At 37.0% G+C, this 18,436-nt stretch overlaps 1 protein-coding gene across 5 annotated transcripts in view; it reads right to left on the bottom strand.

The window, feature by feature from the left end:
* PPP3CA (protein phosphatase 3 catalytic subunit alpha) overlaps positions 1 to 18,436 on the bottom strand; it is a 311,802-nt gene that overhangs the window by 20,432 nt on the left and 272,934 nt on the right. For all 5 annotated transcript variants that reach the window (XM_035030165.1, XM_035030166.1, XM_035030167.1 and 2 more), the window contains 2 exons: positions 17,458 to 17,583; positions 15,234 to 15,308 (listed from right to left, as the gene is read on the bottom strand). In XM_035030165.1, coding sequence (XP_034886056.1) covers positions 15,234 to 15,308; positions 17,458 to 17,583 — 201 coding nt within the window. The remainder of the gene's footprint in view (positions 1 to 15,233; positions 15,309 to 17,457; positions 17,584 to 18,436) is intronic.

An 18,436-nucleotide genomic window follows, 5' to 3' on the forward strand; every position in this document is an offset into this window, starting at 1 on the left:
CTGAAAGCAGATGTTAACTGCCTGGAGGCATGAGAAAAAAACTTCACTGAAATCGTAGTAGTTAAAGGATCTTGAAGGATAAGTAATAGTGAAAGAACAAGGAGAATGGGTATTCTCTGTAGAAGGAAGAAAATTTGCAAACTTTTGGAGGCCACAACAATCCACGTTGTGTTCAGGGGTGGGTGAGAAGTCTGGTGTGGATGAAGACATGCCCCGGTGAGAAGCAGAAGCGGCCTGGGCTAACCTGGAAAGGTGTGAGCATGGCAGTACACGCAGGCAAGAAGTTTACGTACTAGCGTACTCCTAGTAGAGATTTACAGAACGTACTTTGTCACGTATCTACCAAAGCGAGAAAGAGATGAACTGAAGGATATACAGAGAGGCAGATACGTGACAAAGCAGCTATAGTCAAATGTTAATTGCAGACAATAAGTGATGGGTACATGGGTATTCACCAACCAGTTGTTTCAACTGTCTTGTATATTTAAAATATTTTAATAATAAAATGTCCAAAAACCCCCCCCAAAACTACCTTTGGAAGAAGCTTGGTTTTGAGGGAAAAGAGAAGCAGATTTGCGAAGAGAGGTGTCTCCATCCCTCCCTTTGTGTTACAACGAGGATGCATAAGCTGGCCGAAGGAAGCAATGAAGGGAAGTTCTCAGTGCTCCTACATATACTCCGTCCCTCCTCCGCTCCAGGAGAAAACTGACCTGGTAAGGTCTTGTTTTATATGCCCAGTTCAGTGGATTCTAATTGCTTTCAATACCTTTTGGTAATTGTAAGAAATGAAGATGATGAGCTACACAAAAAATTTTATACTCAGATGTCTTATAAAATAGGAATATTGTCATATTATTAGAATGTGAAAAAGCTTCTTTTCCAAAAAAAGCAGAGGAAAGTGAGGTGTTTACTTTTTTTAGTTTAGTTTTTTTTTTTTTTTAAGATTTTATTTATTTGCGAGAGAGAGAATGAGAGACAGAGAGCATGAGAGGGAGGAGGGTCAGAGGGAGAAGCAGACTCCCTGCTGAGCAGGGAGCCCGATGCGGGACTCGATCCCGGGACTCCAGGATCATGACCTGAGCCGAAGGCAGTCGCTTAACCAACTGAGCCACCCAGGCGCCCCAGAAAGTGAGGTGTTTACTTTTTAATGTGAACAGTAGCAGAAATTCTCCACCTCATTATTACAGTGGCCTCAATTTTTGCTATTATTTAGGCTTCTTTCTTTAAAGGCCTTTTAATACAAGTTTATTCATAGCATATATTATTAAATAAAATATATTCTATACAAAAGTATGCATATACACTAACATTTTGCACTTTTTTCAAAGGAAAGATATTTTAGGAACTATATATTGCTGGTAGGCTTCAAATCTCTACCTTTTTAATTAGAATCTAGGAAACTAATAGAGAAAACTTACCACTTTTCCAAATTTGTTAAAAAAATAACAAAATTTATCTCTGTAGGAAACTTATTCTATTTGAAAGTAAAATTTTATCATGGTTCATTATTATTAAGCAGAGTTTAGATGTACCCCCAGGTTGTATTTTTCATCAAATAGAGCAAGTATTGCATTTGAATAAAGGCTATTCATGGAATGAAGCATAAGATGTTGAGATAAAAAATATCTTTTGTTGTGTTATGTTAAAGACAAAAATTAGTTAGGTTTCCATCCAAAATTAGCACCTTTGAAATACAAGATATCATACAAAGAAGAGTCTTCAGATGCCTCTAAAAACCTTGCATAATTGGTCTTTTCACAGATGATGATGATAAAATCATAAGTCTACAGACTAGCTTATTTAGGAGAACACATGGCACCATAAGGCTATGAATCCAAACCATGTGCTATAATCCCCTAAACCTTACTCTCTCTTGTCTCTTCTTTCTCTGACCTACTTTAGCAATAACAGATCTTGGGCTTCTGTATGCCAACAAAGTGATACTATCTATAAGTTACTCAGACATCCACCTGGTTTTGCCCTTGGCCATGAGTGTGACAAGTTCTTTACTACATTTGCCTTTACCATCAGGCATTTGAGCCCTTGGATTTAGGGATAGCACCATCAACACTGGCTAATTGTGTTCACTCTGCTAGACTGACTAAAAAAAAAAAAAAAAACTGTAGCTTTTACATTTTTTACTCATGCATCTAGTAAAGACCATCCTCCAAAGTATACTATTCCCACCTCCAAATTTAAATAGTTGTAGAGAATATAATATCATAGACATTGCCATTTTAAAATGAAATGACTATATTACATTTTTTTTACTAATGGCATATAAATATCACAACAATTTCATCCCACCATCATCCATGTAAAGAAAAAAATCCATGAACAAGCTATTCATTGACACTTAGAAATCTTACATGAGTCCTGTTTTTCTCTGAAATTGTATTTCCATTTCCATTTCCCCGATTTTACTCTAGTGAATTATATATTTATACTTTAAAATAGTTTTATGACTACATTGTACTTTATTATCAAAAATATGTTTCAAAATCTAAGTTAACTATATTTTTTAAAATTTTATTTATTTATTTTTGAGAGAGAGAGAGCACACATTGCGGGGAGCGGCGGGCAGAGGGAGAGGGAGAAGCAGGCTCCCCACTGAGTAGGGAGCCCAATGCGGGGCTTGATCCCAGGACCCTGAGATCATGACCTGAGCCGAAGGCAGACGCTTAACTGATTGAGGCACCCAGGCGACCCCAAGTTACATGTATTTTTAAAAAATTTCCTGACACAATGAAGCCCTAAGTGTTCAAAAATTCCTGTGTAATCAAGATCACAATTATTAGTAGTACATAACTGAGCTAGATAGCACAAATATAAGATAACTATTTAAAAATATGTTAAAAGCATAGAAACAAAGTATTATTGGAATGCATCCCTTAGTGACAAGGATGGGAGGGGGTTATGTTGCCTTGCTTAAGGAGACTTCTAGACACTGAGTTTTCCAGCATCTCTCTGTTGGTACTCCAGTACTAAACGTCTCAAGGCAAGGTTCACAATGGTGATGTCTCCAGAGACCTACACTTTTTTGTTAAAGTGGGAGGAGGGCAATTGCGAAAGAAAAGGTGGAAAAGGAGAAGCTGTAACGAGGCCTGCACCCTCCAGCTCAGGAGAGTTTTAGGAAGGAGGACATCTGGAAGCTGAGGATGAGAAGATGGATTCCCTTGAAACTCCCTCTGAGACATCCTTGGTTGACTCCAGTAGTACAAATGTTCTAGCACGAAGGCTGCTGCTATATCAAGAAAGAGACTGCTCAGTTTCTAGAGCTGATGGTTGCTGGAAGAGTTCCTTGGCTAGCCATAACTCGGAGATCTGCTCTGCTCATCCGCTTGACATCAGTGCCAGTTCAAGTTAGTCCAAAGAGATTGTTAGGTGCTGGCCCTCGCCGAATAGCTCTACCTACGCTTATGTAGGTTACTTTCTGAGGCAGGAAAACATCCTCTGGATCACAGATTTTAAAAATTCCTGTAAAACTTCATCTTTTTGAAGATCATAACCTAAAATGTTTGGAATACCTTTTTTTTTTTTTAAAGATTTTATTTATTTATTTGACAGAGAGATACACAGCGAGAGAGGGAACACAAGCAGGGGGAGTGAGAGAGGGAGAAGCAGGCTTCCTGCCGAGCAGGGAGCCCGATGTGGGGCTTGATCCCAGGACCCTGGGATCATGACCTGAGCCGAAGGCAGACGCTTAACGACTGAGCCACCCAGGCGCCCCTGGAATACCTTTTTAATTTTGATTTTCATTCTCCCATAAGACATAGCCGTAGGTGATACAATTGGGATATAATGGCTACTCACGCCAAATTCACTCCAAACCAGATATTCTGAATTTTTTTCCATATGTTTTTTAGTTCAACTAAAATCTCAGCACATAATAGACCCTGCAATAGTGTGATATTTGGCATAAGACGATTCTGTCTCATATCCCATTTTGAAAGCAACAGAAGATAATGGATTCTAAGAAAGGCCAGTACAGCCTAGATTGTTTTTTTTCCACTTTTCTTGTCATAAAACATAAATTAATTATTTGGATAGGAAATCTTCAAAATGTACAGACTACTCCCAAATGTCAAATAGCTGTCATTATTTGCTTATCCTATGTAATTAAAAGTTACTTCTGTTTACAAGCTTTAATTTGATTCCATGGACTTTTGTTCTCTGAGACATTTTGTTCTATCTGTTCAGGGACTCCTCAGTAGAATCGTAGAAATTGGTTATACGCATAATTCTAACTTGGGTAAAAACTAAAGACCTTAAAGTAGATTAGAGAACTTCTGTTGATTTTTCGAGAAACCATCACATATTCAAACTATGCCTTACAAAGAACATTGGAGTTGATTTATATTTACCAAAGTAGAAACTAATGGCATGTGAAATCCTAGTCAGATTGACCTCTTTATCATGACAGAAACACATCATTTTTTTTAATTGACAAGTGAAAATCAAAGCAAAATGAAATAAAATAATAAATGTCAAGTTAATAATTTAGACTTATTGTCTATAGGAGAAACAATCATAATGCCTGGATGTTTGAGCTATCCAGGATTATTCTGGGTATAGGTGAGGATGTAAGCTTCAAAAAGGTATTTATTAAGGACCCCATTATGCATGCATGCTAAATGCCGAAAGAATGCATGCACTAGAACTGAATTCTGGACCCTTATGGATTTATGCATTTATCAAATGCTAGAACTACATTTAAATTATCAAAACTAAACTAAATTTATCACTGAAATGATACAAATTAAGGGGGAAAATGGACAGAGTAAAATATTATATTTCATGGTCCTACATGTCATATGCTAGATAGAAAATTAACTGAGCACCATCTGACAGCACAACAAACAGGCTGGGATAAGTAAGGCAACTCCTTGGTCTGACAGTGGAGCCCCCCCCAAGGCACAGACATGTATTGAGCTCATCTGAAACAAAGGTCTTCTGATGCTATTCAAGACCTAGGTGGGGTATTTTGCCAGCACATGGGTGATGCAGTGATGTTTTGCCCAAGAAAGAGAATAAAGAAATGAGCATTAGGTTGTGGCCAATGATCAGTGCACGGGCATATATAGGCGACTTAGGTGAGACTTAAACAATACCCAAAGATATTATTATCTTATCAGAGGAAAGGGATATGCCAATCAAACATGTACTGGTGGACCACAGAGGCAGAGTACAGAAGAGAAGCTGAGGCAAACATCTGAAATGTCTAGGGAAGTACTGTCCAGGGGGCAAAGGTCTTCAAGGGTTCTGGCCCTAGTACAAGGCTTCGGATCATAAATAGCTGGCCCATTCACTTTTCTGAAGACCCAAAGACACTGGCATGTGGGAGGTAGAAGGGAACAGTGGTGAAGAACTTTTGGTTGGGAGTAAAAGACCTAGCTTGGAGTTTCAGCAACTCCATTCACTAGCTGTGCTGTCCTGGACAGATGACTAAGCTTCTCCACGTCCATATTCCTCATCTATAAAGTCAGGGAAGTTCGAAGTGTTTTATTTGCATTTTTTTCACATGACCTTCACAACAACCACAGGAGGAAGTACTATTAGTCTCCACCGTCCTTAGGATGATTCACAGGAACAGAGATGGTGATTTGTTTGCATAAGGTCAACAGCTGAAAAGTGCTGACCCAGAGCCAAAATCCCTTACAGTTAGCAGGTTGACTGATCCACCTCATAGCTGGGTGGAAGAATTAAATAAGTAATGCGTTCATTCGCTCTTAACATTTAACAAACATGCGTGCTAGAGCACTTAGCACAGAGCTTTGGTACATGAGAAGTACTCAAAAATGTTTGTGCAGAGGTGGACATTCCAGTTTCTCTAACACTCACACTTCTCACTGTAGATTAAAAGACTGATTGTGTGATCTTTGTTAATATCAAGCTCCCTAAGTTGGGGCCCCAGTTGTATTTTGTGCCAGCCAGGCTGGGAACGCTGGGCCCCAGATGATGGCACATTTACCAGAGGAAAATGCCGGCAGCCAGGATGCTGCTGGTTTCATTTTTCAGGAAAAAAAAAGAAAGAAAGAAAAGGAAAAGAAACACTCCAAAAAGGTGGGTTGACCAAATAGAATCAAGATTTCTATTTCTGTGCTGAGAAAAAAAAAAATGGAAGAAAAGTTTTATAGCTTCTCATATAAGTAAAGAGGAAGAGCAAAAACAGACTACACTCATAGAAAAATATTTTTAAAATCTAGATTTTCTGGGGTGCCTGGGTGGCTCAGTCATTAAGCGTCTGCCTTCAGCTCAGGTCATGACCCCAGGGTCCTGGGATCGAGCCCCGCATCGGGCTCCCTGCTTGGCGGGAAGCCTGCCTCTCCCTCTTCCACTCCCCCTGCTTGTGTTCCCTCTCTCGCTGTGTCTCTGTCAAATAAATAAATAAAATCTTTAAAAAAAAATTTTTTTTAGATTTTCTGAGCACTTATTTAACTTTTTCATAGAGCCCTTAGACTTGTCATCAGAGATCAAGCAATTATCATCAAGAGAATGTTTTACAAACGTTGGACTCACAACAACTCTGTCTGCAGTTGTTCAATTAACTAATAATTATTCTCATATAAGCACAATCTTCAGGTAGACAACTTTGTACCTATAAAATGCCTTGGCACAAAGAGAATCATGAAAGCTCTGCCAAAAATACAAGAAGAATTATCTTTTCTTATGGTATCACTTTTCAGCAAGCTTCCATTGCCACTATAGTCCCTTTTGTGATGAATGCCTCATTCACATGCCAATTACCTCAACCTTGTTTGTGAGAAGTAATGTTTTTCTAAAATATAGACATACCTATATACAAAATCTTTGCCTTCACTGAGGAAAAAGATCTCTCTTCACTTCAATTCCCTTCAAATAAAGACTATATTCAGGTTTACAGAGCACAAGCTTTTTTCCCTTCTTATGATGCAACATGGATTTCTTTCTCAAATACATTTAATTGAAGTGTATGCTTAGATACGCAATGGCTAATGTTTTGTGTAAGTTGGCCAGTGTCACCATTAGTTGGAGGAAGGCTCAAATGCTACAAAAATTAATGATTTTTAAACCTGTGTATAAATACTGTACATGTGTAAAATACATGCGTCTATGAAAATACAGCATACAATTGGAGAGTATCATCTTACTGTGAGCATAATATTCTAGCCAATGGTGGACACTACCCAACCAAGTAGCTATAACAAGGATATGGCTGTTTTTTCATTTTTACTTTGTTCTGCAAAGTTTGGCTTCTATGTAATGTGAAAATCCCGTGAGGTAATAAAGAAACACATTTGTGCTAAATCATGGTAGTACAATATGACGAGAAAGCTGTACTTTCAATGTCTGTCTTGTTGTATCATTTTAATTAGCAACTTAAGAGGACTTTAGTTACTGCAATTAAATATGGTAAGCTAGACTTGATGATACTGATTACAATATGATGGCTAACCAGGCACCTTGTATGATAGTCAAGGCCCCAAAACATTAATAGCCATAAATATGATGGGAATTTCTAGCCTACTACCTAGAAAATCCCTGTGTATTTTTTAGACATGTTTCAATTTTAATGATATACTGGATATAACTATTTGCTTCCTTTTTATGGCATAATCATGATAAAAAAAAGCAGTTACCTATACCATCAATGGTACAGAGTACAAAGGATACATTTATAGTGACAAAAATGGCTTACATTCTAAATTAAAGACCAAATTATTAAGTAATTGAAAAAAAAATCAACACTAAACTGGAAGGTAATTAACAAAATCCTGAGGAAAAAAATAACAAAACCTTTTACAAAATATTGAATAATTTTTCTTTCTAATGTATGTCTTTCCTTTCTCCGATTATCTCACTCAAACTCAAATATTATAAAACACATAAGAGAACTTAACACTGGTAAACTAATACCCATCTTTGCATATTGTTTCCTAGAACACTGACATGGATTTCTCACACGGCTGTACCTCCAAAAACAGTAAAATACATAAAGTGTTTTTCTTTTCCTTGTCAGAAGTAGAAGACAAGAAAGACGTCCTCTAAATTTTCTCCTTTAGTTATCAACTATTTTGTCCCAATTCATGCTCCCTCCCTCAACCTTGTCAAGCCTCTGTAAGACAACATATTTAAAATCCATTTCTTGCTGCCCGAGCCTCTCAGCTCAACGAAGGCAGAAACCACGTGTTTGCCTGCCCCTGCATACGCAGAAAAAGATATTCTATGAAGAAATATTTTTACAGAGAACTAAAAATACATAAAATAAAATAAAAATATAACATGATATGAAAATTGAGGTAGTCTGAAATTTTATTTTTTGGCCCTTTGCCAATTATTTCTATTTTCTTTTTTTAGCTATTGTAAATACCACAGCTAACATAAACACCTCTTTTCAATAATCTGATATCTGACAAGCATAGTGATGTCCTAATATTTCATTTTTGGGCCAGACTTACATCTCACAGTAAAATTTGGTGCAAATATTTTTAACAGCTGCTGCCTGAACCGCTCTATAATCCTGGTCCTTACTACTTGATTGCTCCTTTCTCTTTGGCTCCTTTTGTCTTTTTTCTCCAGCTTCATCAAGGGTTAATCTTAAGGATCGGTCCTCAATTTTCCGATATGTCAGCAACTTTGGAGGCCTATTACACCCAATTGATTCGATGATGACATTTAATTCCAAGCCTCTAACACCAGCCCAGATTTTGTTTCCAATTTCCAGGATTCCACTTCCAAATCCCGCTTAGACATTGCTGGAGCTATGTGTGTCACTTTTACTCAAACTCATTTCTCCTGAAACTGCTGAGTTTTTCCCATAAATGTTCTCATCCTCCTAGACATCTAGGCCTGAACCACCCAAATCAACTTTTCTTTCCTTGGCCCCACTTATTCTATAGCTGTAAGTCCTTGGACAGCTCTTTGGAATAGCTCCCTTTATGTTTTATTCTTAACACTATCATGGTTTTGATACGGTCACCTCAACTTTCAAATACTTTATGAAGTTCCTAATTTATATTCCTACTCATTCTTTGTTCATTTTGCAAGCATTTTACCAAGCTTACCAACTTCGGGTTATGTGTCAATGTTGACAGAACAAGAATCCTATCACCACTGTGTTCCCTAGAGCTATTTATTTCTTTAGTATGTCTAAATGTTTCTACTTTGGGGCCACCTGGGTGGTGCAAGCTGGTTAAGTGGCTGACTCTTGGTTTGGGCTCAGGTCATGATCTCAGGTCCTGGGATCGAGCCCCACGTCAGGCTCCACATCAGCGGAGAGTCTGCTTGAAGATTCTCTCTCTCCCTTTCCCTCTGCCCCTCCCCCTGCTCTCTCTCTCTCTCTCTTTCTCTCTCTCTCAAATAAATAAATCTTTAAATGCTTCTATTTTTTTTTTAAATGTTCCAGGTAAATTTGTGGGTCTTCAGAATTTTTTTTTAAGATTTTTATTTCTTTATTTGAGAGAGAGAAAGAGAGACAGACAGAGACAGAGACAGAAGTAGCAGGGGGAGGAGGCAGAGGGAGAGGGAGAAGCAGGCTTCCCGCTGAGCAGGGAGCCCGATATGGGGCTCGATCCCAGGACCCCGGGATCATGACCTGAGCCGAAGGCAGACACTTGATGGACTGAACCACCCAGGTGCCCTTAAATGTTTCTATTTTTTATATTAAAACATAATATTCCCCCAAGCCAAACTGTCAATTATTATAGGACATATGATGAGATGTCCAGAAATGACAATAATTACAGCCGCAAGAAAATTTCTAAGTTAATGGCTCTTAGTATATGTGCTGCTGCCAGATGCACAAGGCAGATGGGCGTTTTTAAGATGAAATTTTGTCTCGAACATTCATCAGGGCAACTAAATACAGTTGTTTTTTAAAGATTTTATTTATTTATTTATTTGAGAGAGAATGAGAGAGAGCTCGAGATGGAGGAGGGTCAGAGGGAGAAGCAGACTCCCCGCCGAGCAGGGAGCCTGATGCGGGACTCGATCCCGGGACTCCGGGATCATGACCTGAGCTGAAGGCAGTCGCTTAACCAACTGAGCCACCCAGGAGCCCCTAATCCTCTTTTCTGATGGCTCCATATACTATTATACACTGAATTCTTTTTTTTTTTTATTCTTTTTTTTTAAAAGATTTTATTTTTATTTATTTGAGAGAGAGAGAATGAGAGACAGAGAGCATGAGAGGGAGGAGGGTCAGAGGTAGAAGCAGGCTCCCCGCCGAGCAGGGAGCCCGATGCGGGACTCGATCCCGGGACTCCAGGATCATGACCTGAGCCGAAGGCAGTCGCTTAACCGACTGAGCCACCCAGGCGCCCCTAAATACAGTTTTGATAGAAAATAATATAACCAAACCTTTATAGAGGTATTCCTCGGGGACCAATCAAATGCCACGTGAGGGCCACTTATTCTCAACTGCACACTTCAAAAAGTTGGGAATGGCTTTTTTAAGTTAGACAGAAAGAAGTGGGGAGACACTCTGGACCCATGATATTACATATCAAGAATTATCTAATAATTCAAAGGAGACGATGGGAGATAATTTTCTTGTATACAATTTAGATGGTTTCGTAGAGGGATGCAAAAAACTGCTCTGATCCCATATTCAGTGACGGGCCTGTGGTTAACATTAGGATAAGGCAAAAATGTGGATAAAGGATAAGAGTTCCACCATGTGGTTTGCTCTTTAGATGAAAGCAGAGACATAAATTCTAATTTAATATTAAGTCTTTCCAGTGCAGCCTGAAACTATATTTGGCTTGAAATGTCTTCATTTTATTATTCTTTTCTGTCCTTTCTTATTCTACAGGATTTCAGTTTCACCTTCACAATTTTTCTGTTAGCCAGACTTGCCACATATCGTAGTCTCAAACATAACTTGTGTATGTGCGTACATATATATATAATACACACACACACATACACACACATATATATATGTGTGATCTCAGAGTCTAAGATTTTAGGACTTAAAAGAAAGTTTCAAATAAATAAATATTTCTAACTCATGAAACTGTCATTAGGTTTCTAATGCTTATCGCTATTCCAGATGTTCTTGTTGTAATAATGAACAATAAAGAAACTTTTGAAATGAAGCATATTGCTTGATTTCTGTCAGCTCCCCCCCCCATTTTGGGATCACTTTCTAATCCTTGGTTTGAAATGAGTCTTCTTCATTAATGAGAATTAACTACCCAAAGGAAATACATCTATTTGGAGTTCTTCCTTCTCTAAAATGTTCTGGGGAATAACAACCCCAAATTGAAACCAGACTATAATTTTATCATCCAAAATCAGAATTAGAAACAGGAAACAAAGACCCCAATACATATAAATTAGATCCTCAAAAGACATGCATTGGTATTAAACGATTTCAAAACTTTACAAGATAATAGAAGTTTTGTCTTTTATTTTCAACATAAAAGAGCCACGGACCAATTTAAAACAGCAACCTTGTTCTAGATAGGCTATCAAATTCCTTTATTTGTAAGGCCGAAGTGAAGGAGAAGAGATTCATGACATGATTTCTACTTAGCAAAGACAAGATGAGCCAGAGGAATTATTGTTTCCTCAGCTACAACAAAATTCTTTTTTTTTTTAAAGATTTTATTTATTTATTTGACAGAGAGAGACACAGCAAGAGAGGGAACACAAGCAGGGGGAGCAGCAGAGGGAGAGGGAGAAGCAGACTCCCTGTTGAGCAAGGAGCCCGATGTGGGGCTCAATCCCAGGACCCCGGGATCATGACCCGAGCCGAAGGCAGATGTTTAACGACTGAGCCACCCAGGTGCCCCAGCTACAACAAAATTCTTAACACAATGAAACACATAGCTTTTCAGAGTAAACTAAGATGAAAGGAACAGAAAGAAACTATCTTATTTGCCATTTATTTGACTTTCATGGCCAAATAGCACAAAAAAAATCTACTTCCTTATTTTATAGTATATTTAAGCAGAACAAACTATGCTTAAGTGTTGTTTGTCAACAACAACAAAAAGGCATCATGCTGTTTCAAAGAAAAAAGTTTCAAGCGTTGTAATCACAGTTTGTAGAAAGTTCAAGGGTCTGAGAACAAGGCAGACATTAGTTTGAATCCAGGCTCTATTACTTAACTAGCTCTGTGACCCTAGGCTTTATCTTCACCTCATCCAGCCTCAATCACTTCATATGTGAAATAGGGATAATCATAGCATCTATATCAATAGGTTGTTGTGAGGAGGAGATAATATAAATCACTTTGTAAACATACTTAAAAAGAATGACCGTTAATAATTGTAAATTTTTGTTGGTCAAATTAGTAAAGAGTTAATACATACAAAGGACTTGGAATAATGCCTGACACATAATGTTAGACACTGTCATTGTCATTATTAAATGGTAAAGGGGAGCTGACAGAATCTGAAGGAAAAGCAAAACTGATCCCATAACTTCCATTCCTCTAGGAAATGAGAAGAATCCCTATTTGCTATATAGACTTCATAGACACTAAGAAGTCAACCTGATGAGATAAAAAGATAGTCATGGACTGTAGAGGTATCGTTAGTACCTTTGACTTTTCAGTTGACAGTGAATATGGAACAAAATAGAAGGAAAAAAAGAATATGGAACAAAATATTGAGAAGAACTTGATAAATAACTCATGAAGAGATTCCACACGTCTCCACCCCTGCCCTTAGAATAAGCAGCCATTTAAGGAAGAGGCTCAGTTAAGTTCTCTGATGTCTTCTGATTCCTGCTTTCACTTCTGTAGCCAACAAGCCTGGGAGCCTGATAGGCAGAGCTAAAGGCCAGACCCCAGAGAGACACAGACTGCAGGCTGCATGCGGGAGGGACTGGGAGGAATGGGAAACTTTATCCTAAGGTCGAAAATAATATTGCACCCTTCACTCCAAAAAAAAAAAAAAAAGGAACTTCAATAAACTATAATCTCAGAGAGTCAGAGAGTTCTGGAAAATTTTACAAGTTGCTCTTTGAGCACCTTTGAAGAAATTCGTAGTCTTTGCATCATATTACATAAAGCACTCAAGAACATTTCTGATTGTTTACTTCAAAAGGTATAATGTCCTAAGTTCAATATACTTTTAATTAATATTTTTGTTTCTGTTTTCTTTTTGTTTTCCTTAGAGGGCCTATTTATGAGATTTGAGCTTAAAGATCACTATTAGAGGTCACGGCTCTTTCTCTACAGGACTGACCAAAGATTTAAGCATGGTAGAATGAGATTTCAGTGGTCTGCTTAGAAACAAAAAAATTTTCCAAATCCCTTGAAAGACATGCACTCCATAATTGGAATTAACAGGCTTAAAAGCAATTGCTGATGAATAACTGGATGATGACTGGAAGTAATTATTTTAAAGCAGAGTACGTCACAAAATATACCCTTTCATGTAAGTGACTGAGAGGGTGGGTAAAGAGAACTCACTATTACTGACATAAACAGAGTTAGTCTTGGTAATGTTTAACTGCAGGAAACACCTGCACTGTTGAAATGAACAGGCATTTTAGCTACGGTATCTAGCACACAGTAGGTTCTCGACAGATATTTGTTGAGTGAATGGATTAATGTATAATTACAATCTACTTATTATTAACATATTATTACAGGTGTACTATGCAGTCTTATTTATTCCATATGCTACATTTTTATCGCATTGTCTATATTATAAATATTGGCCAATGAACTTGACTACAATAGAGATTTGTTAACAGACGCACATCACCGTATTAATGCTAATGAATCTTCCTTTTGAGGCATAAAGGGACATAGGAAAAGACATCTATTGAAAAATGTTTGTTGGCGTTTAAGATTTAGATTCCACCAGGGTGGAATTCTTCCTTTAGAAAAAAAATCTGTCATGATGAGAAAATATTATCTTCTGAATGCTATCACTATTCCTTAGAGTTACTAATAGCGAACTGTGGCTATAAAATATGAAACAGCTAGAACCTGGATAAAGCACAAAATATCCATTGAACTCCTGGGTATTTCAAAATATATGAATATAGTTACTGAAGTAAGTTCTTACAACTGTTTGTTAGCTAATTCTAACCTAGTAATGTTTATATATATATGATATAAATATTATTTCATGTATATATATATATATGTTATTTTCTCTCCTTCCTTATATTATACATACCCTTGCAATGTGATCTATGACTAAAGAATAGGATATGGAGACAAACAAGTAATGAAGCTGGGAGACCCAAGCATATAGACTCGATTCATATGAGTGCATGAATACTTTTATTTTACTTTTACTAAGGTCCGTAGCATTAGTATTTTGCACTTGTAGATGTGACCTGCATTAAATCCAAGTAAACATTACATCACGCTGTTTAGATTCTAACTTTCAGAAAGGGCCACATTCACTTTTCTTTTGACTTAAGTGCAGTTTTAAAAGGGAAACATGTTATCAGTTTAAATTTCCACAATATCTACTATCCGCTGCCACATTCACTCTTCAATTTATAATCTGTCTTACTCTATTGATATTTTCTGTTTACACATCAGTCTCTCTGGCATCTTGGAATCCTGAGTGTCCTACAGAGAGTAGGTCCTTATTCCATGTTTACGGAAGTACAGTTTGCTCTCACACTGTCTTCCTCCAACTATATTGTGGCTATCTTCCATTGATTTTGGGGTGCTGTGGTAAGATCCACAGTGATTTTTTCTATCCATCTTACACCTGATGGATCTTAGTCTCTTATAGAGGAAGCGTACTTTTCAAGGGTAACTGAATACCAAATAGTATCTTAAACAACAGTACAAAAGCCACATAGCTTATTCATTACTTATTATTACAGATAGGTAAAAATACTGGTATTGACATGAATACCAACATATCAATGTGTAAATATCTTCTTTTATCATAAACATAAAAATGTGAATAACTGACAGGAACAACTTCACTAAAGGCACCCTTAGAAGTTACGTAGTAAAGGGTGACTTCTGCTACAGGATTCATTTTTTTTTTTTAAGGAGCCCAGAAAAGTCACTTAGCAATGTGAGCTATTGAAAGATGGTTGTTAAAATAGTTCACTGTTTTCAGGGTAATTCTTTCATGATGTGTGTGTGTGTGTGTGTGTATTTCTTCAAAACAAATGGAAAATATAGTATCTTCCATTGTCCATACTATGTTATAATTTAACATAATCTTAATCTTTAGAAATTCATTCTTTGGGTTACCTATAAGACACCAAGTGATCACCTGGCAAATAGCATTAGCACAAAGGCTCAAGTCTCTTACCATCAAACCCATCTTCTTCTGACCCTAGTTCATCATCTGAGCAGATGTTGAGGACATTTACCAGCATCTCAGTCACTAAAAAGGAAAAGAATAAAAACAAAAAAGTTCAGATTTTCTATTATAACCTTAATTATTACTCTGGCATTATTAATAAGCAAGCTCAGCAATAACATCTCTTACCTATATTGTATATAGAATCTCCTGCAAAGTAGTTTCTATAAAATCCAGATCATAAAAGATAACCGGCTTTGTGATTCTACACAGACTTTATGAAAGTATTAGCTCATGTCTATGAAATCCTATGGTAACATTTAACTAGCTACAGGTCAATAGACAATGGACAACCGAGTATGTGGCTGTGAATATACTATACATCTATGAAGGAGGAAATGGCTACTTTCGAATTTTTATTTGTTTGTACAATGATGGATGCTACTAGATGTAGACCATGTTGCGACCTTCTGTTCTTCAGGGACTCAGTGAATGCTAGATCTCTTTTTTAATTTTTTTAATCCCCCAGAGAGCCCAGCACAGTGATAGGCATGTGGTTTTGTGTTTAATAAAAATCGTTGATTGATGAACTAATATATTTGAAGTAGTTTTGAGGATACTAATTTAAAAAATGGATGAGTTGATATATGTATCATTAAATTTTATTTTCAGAAAGGCTTTAACAATAAAGCTTAGGTAAGTTTAATAAGAAATTCAGTTGGGTAAATTGATTACAATAAAACTGCATAGAAGTGTTGTCAAAGAAATTAGTACTGTATCACTTTTACACTAAGGTGCATGTTATTTACATTTAACCGTTTCTAAAATTAGGTTGGGTTCTATCATGAAGGTGAAAAGAAACTTGCCCACGATTTCCTCAAGAGCTACTTTTTGAAATCAATGTTCTTGTAGAGTGGAAGGCATATGATAAAGAGTAAAACATCAGTGTAGCCAATATTAATCTATAGCTTCAGTTTAATTATCAAACGTGAATTAGGTACTCCAATATATGAATAGGTTCTTTTATAACAGGTGTTCAAAATCTGAACACTTAAGGGAAACAGCCCGACTGAAGGGTGTTCAAAGGGTGCCCAGCAGTTGTCAGGATTCACACTGCTTCTGTTTCCCGAGAAGCCAAAGGACGGTAACACGCATCGTGTTCTGATCAGGGTGGGAAGATGGTGACATGGGTAGTGCTGGGAACACTTGTCAGAGGCTATCAAAATTGACTTTTGACTTATTTTGGCATCCAAAAGAAAGATTTCTTCACCGACTAATCATAACTTCCTGATTTAATCATTTTAGGGCATTTAAAGAAAAAAACCCCACAAGTATTCTAGGAAAATAAATATTACATTAATATATTACACATATTTATTAATATAAATAAAAATTTTAGGAAAATGTGTAGTTTTTCTCTAAAACCCCCCTATGGGGATGCTGAAACATGTGCAAACTCTTACCTTCATTCTGATGCCTATTTACCTGCTCCAATGCGCTATGTGATAAGGTGCATGAGGAATGACCTCGTCTGTCCCCACTAGGCCTCCCGAACTAACTGCTCAAGCTCAGTGGGTATGGACCTTTCCTTGAAAATTTTTGTTGAGGTTTAGGTCAAAACATAAAACGAAACAAAGGGAGAAGGAAGGAAGGAAAGGCAAGCCAATTCTTTTGAAAAACTGGGACAAGTTAATAGTTACAACTTTTTTAATGTAAATTTGTCTCACCTTGTAACACATCAATGGTTGCTATATTTGTCATGAACTATTTTTGTTGCTGTTGTATATACTGTCTCAAATTATTATAGCCACTGATCACTATCATACGATGATTATTATCAACATCAGAAATGCAAGAAAAGCATACCTATCTTAACCTGTTAATCTGACAGGGAGTTTGTAAAATAAAATAGCACTTTTGAATTAATACACAGGGGTAAGGAGAAAAAGTAGCCATTATAGCTTGAAGCCAGTTAAAACTAGAGATCTGTTATTTTTAAAAGAGTTGTATTGTTCCAATGAAATGATACAAATGCTCCTGGTATTTCTCATTGGTTTTGTTTCCTCTTATTTCAGTCATTGTATTTTGTTAACAGGGTACACAGTGACATACTTTCAAATCACTTCTTTCCTGTTGCAACATGTGAATTTCATTGTTTAGAATAGTCCCCATCTCCTCCCCTTCCTTCTTATATGATTGCATTAAGAACATCTCAAGATTTCCCAACACACACCTTTTTCTCCAACGAATGGCAGGGACCAAGTGAAAACATCCATGAAATTTGGAAGCCAGTATGGGTGAGGAGAACAGTTGAATTGCCTGATATTCATGACATTGTTCTCATACTTCAATACTGCAGCTGAAAAACAACAGAAACAAGGACATTAGATTCAAGTGCACATACTTCTGCTTCTCCACATGGCTTTAGTTGATCCAGAGAATTCAACTATGTGACTTAAGTTCCAAAATATCGACAAGTAGCTTCATCAGTCCCAAGTGTTTATACTATTGGGAATTAAACTATACTCAGTGTAATATGTAACTGCACACTATATGAATGCTAATATGAAAAAGCATTGAAATTTGGCAAATATTTATATAAAATAGTTAATCAAACGTTTGTCAGGAATTGGTCAAGCTCCTCTCACAGCCAAGAACATTCTAGTCTTATTTAACATCTAATGACCATAATAAAAGTGGTATAGCTAAATTAGTTTGACAATTTAATAATCTCCTCAAATATTTGAACAGAATTTACTTCTACGTTTTCAAAAAAAAAAAAAAAAAGCGCACATTTCCCACTAGAACTCACAATAGTTGTGTAAATTAGATTGCATTCTTGACTTAATAAAATAAAGCGTTTGGATTGAATCCTGCATAAATATTATACTGGTATCTGACTTTACCCTTGACTTCTGAAACGGATGCACCACCCATGACTTAGGAAAATCAATCTGCCCCTTTCACTCTGCTTTGCATGGGGTCTGAAGGTTAGATACACACATAGAAAGTTATGGTTACAGAGATCCTAAGAGCACCACCAGTCTCACTTCTAACCAGATTCAGAAATTCATTCTATAACAATCCTGATACAAGTTTAGTAGGTCTCTGTGAGTTCTTTCTTTCCTTCTTTTTCTCCCTTCCTTCCTTCCTTCCTTCCTTCCTTCCTTCCTTCCTTCCTTCCTTCCTTCCTTCCTTCCTTCCTTCCTTCC

This window comes from Mirounga leonina, unplaced genomic scaffold (genome assembly GCF_011800145.1).
Source record: "Mirounga leonina isolate KUSES-001 unplaced genomic scaffold, KU_Mleo_1.0 Mir_357, whole genome shotgun sequence".
NCBI classification, from domain to species: domain Eukaryota; kingdom Metazoa; phylum Chordata; class Mammalia; order Carnivora; family Phocidae; genus Mirounga; species Mirounga leonina.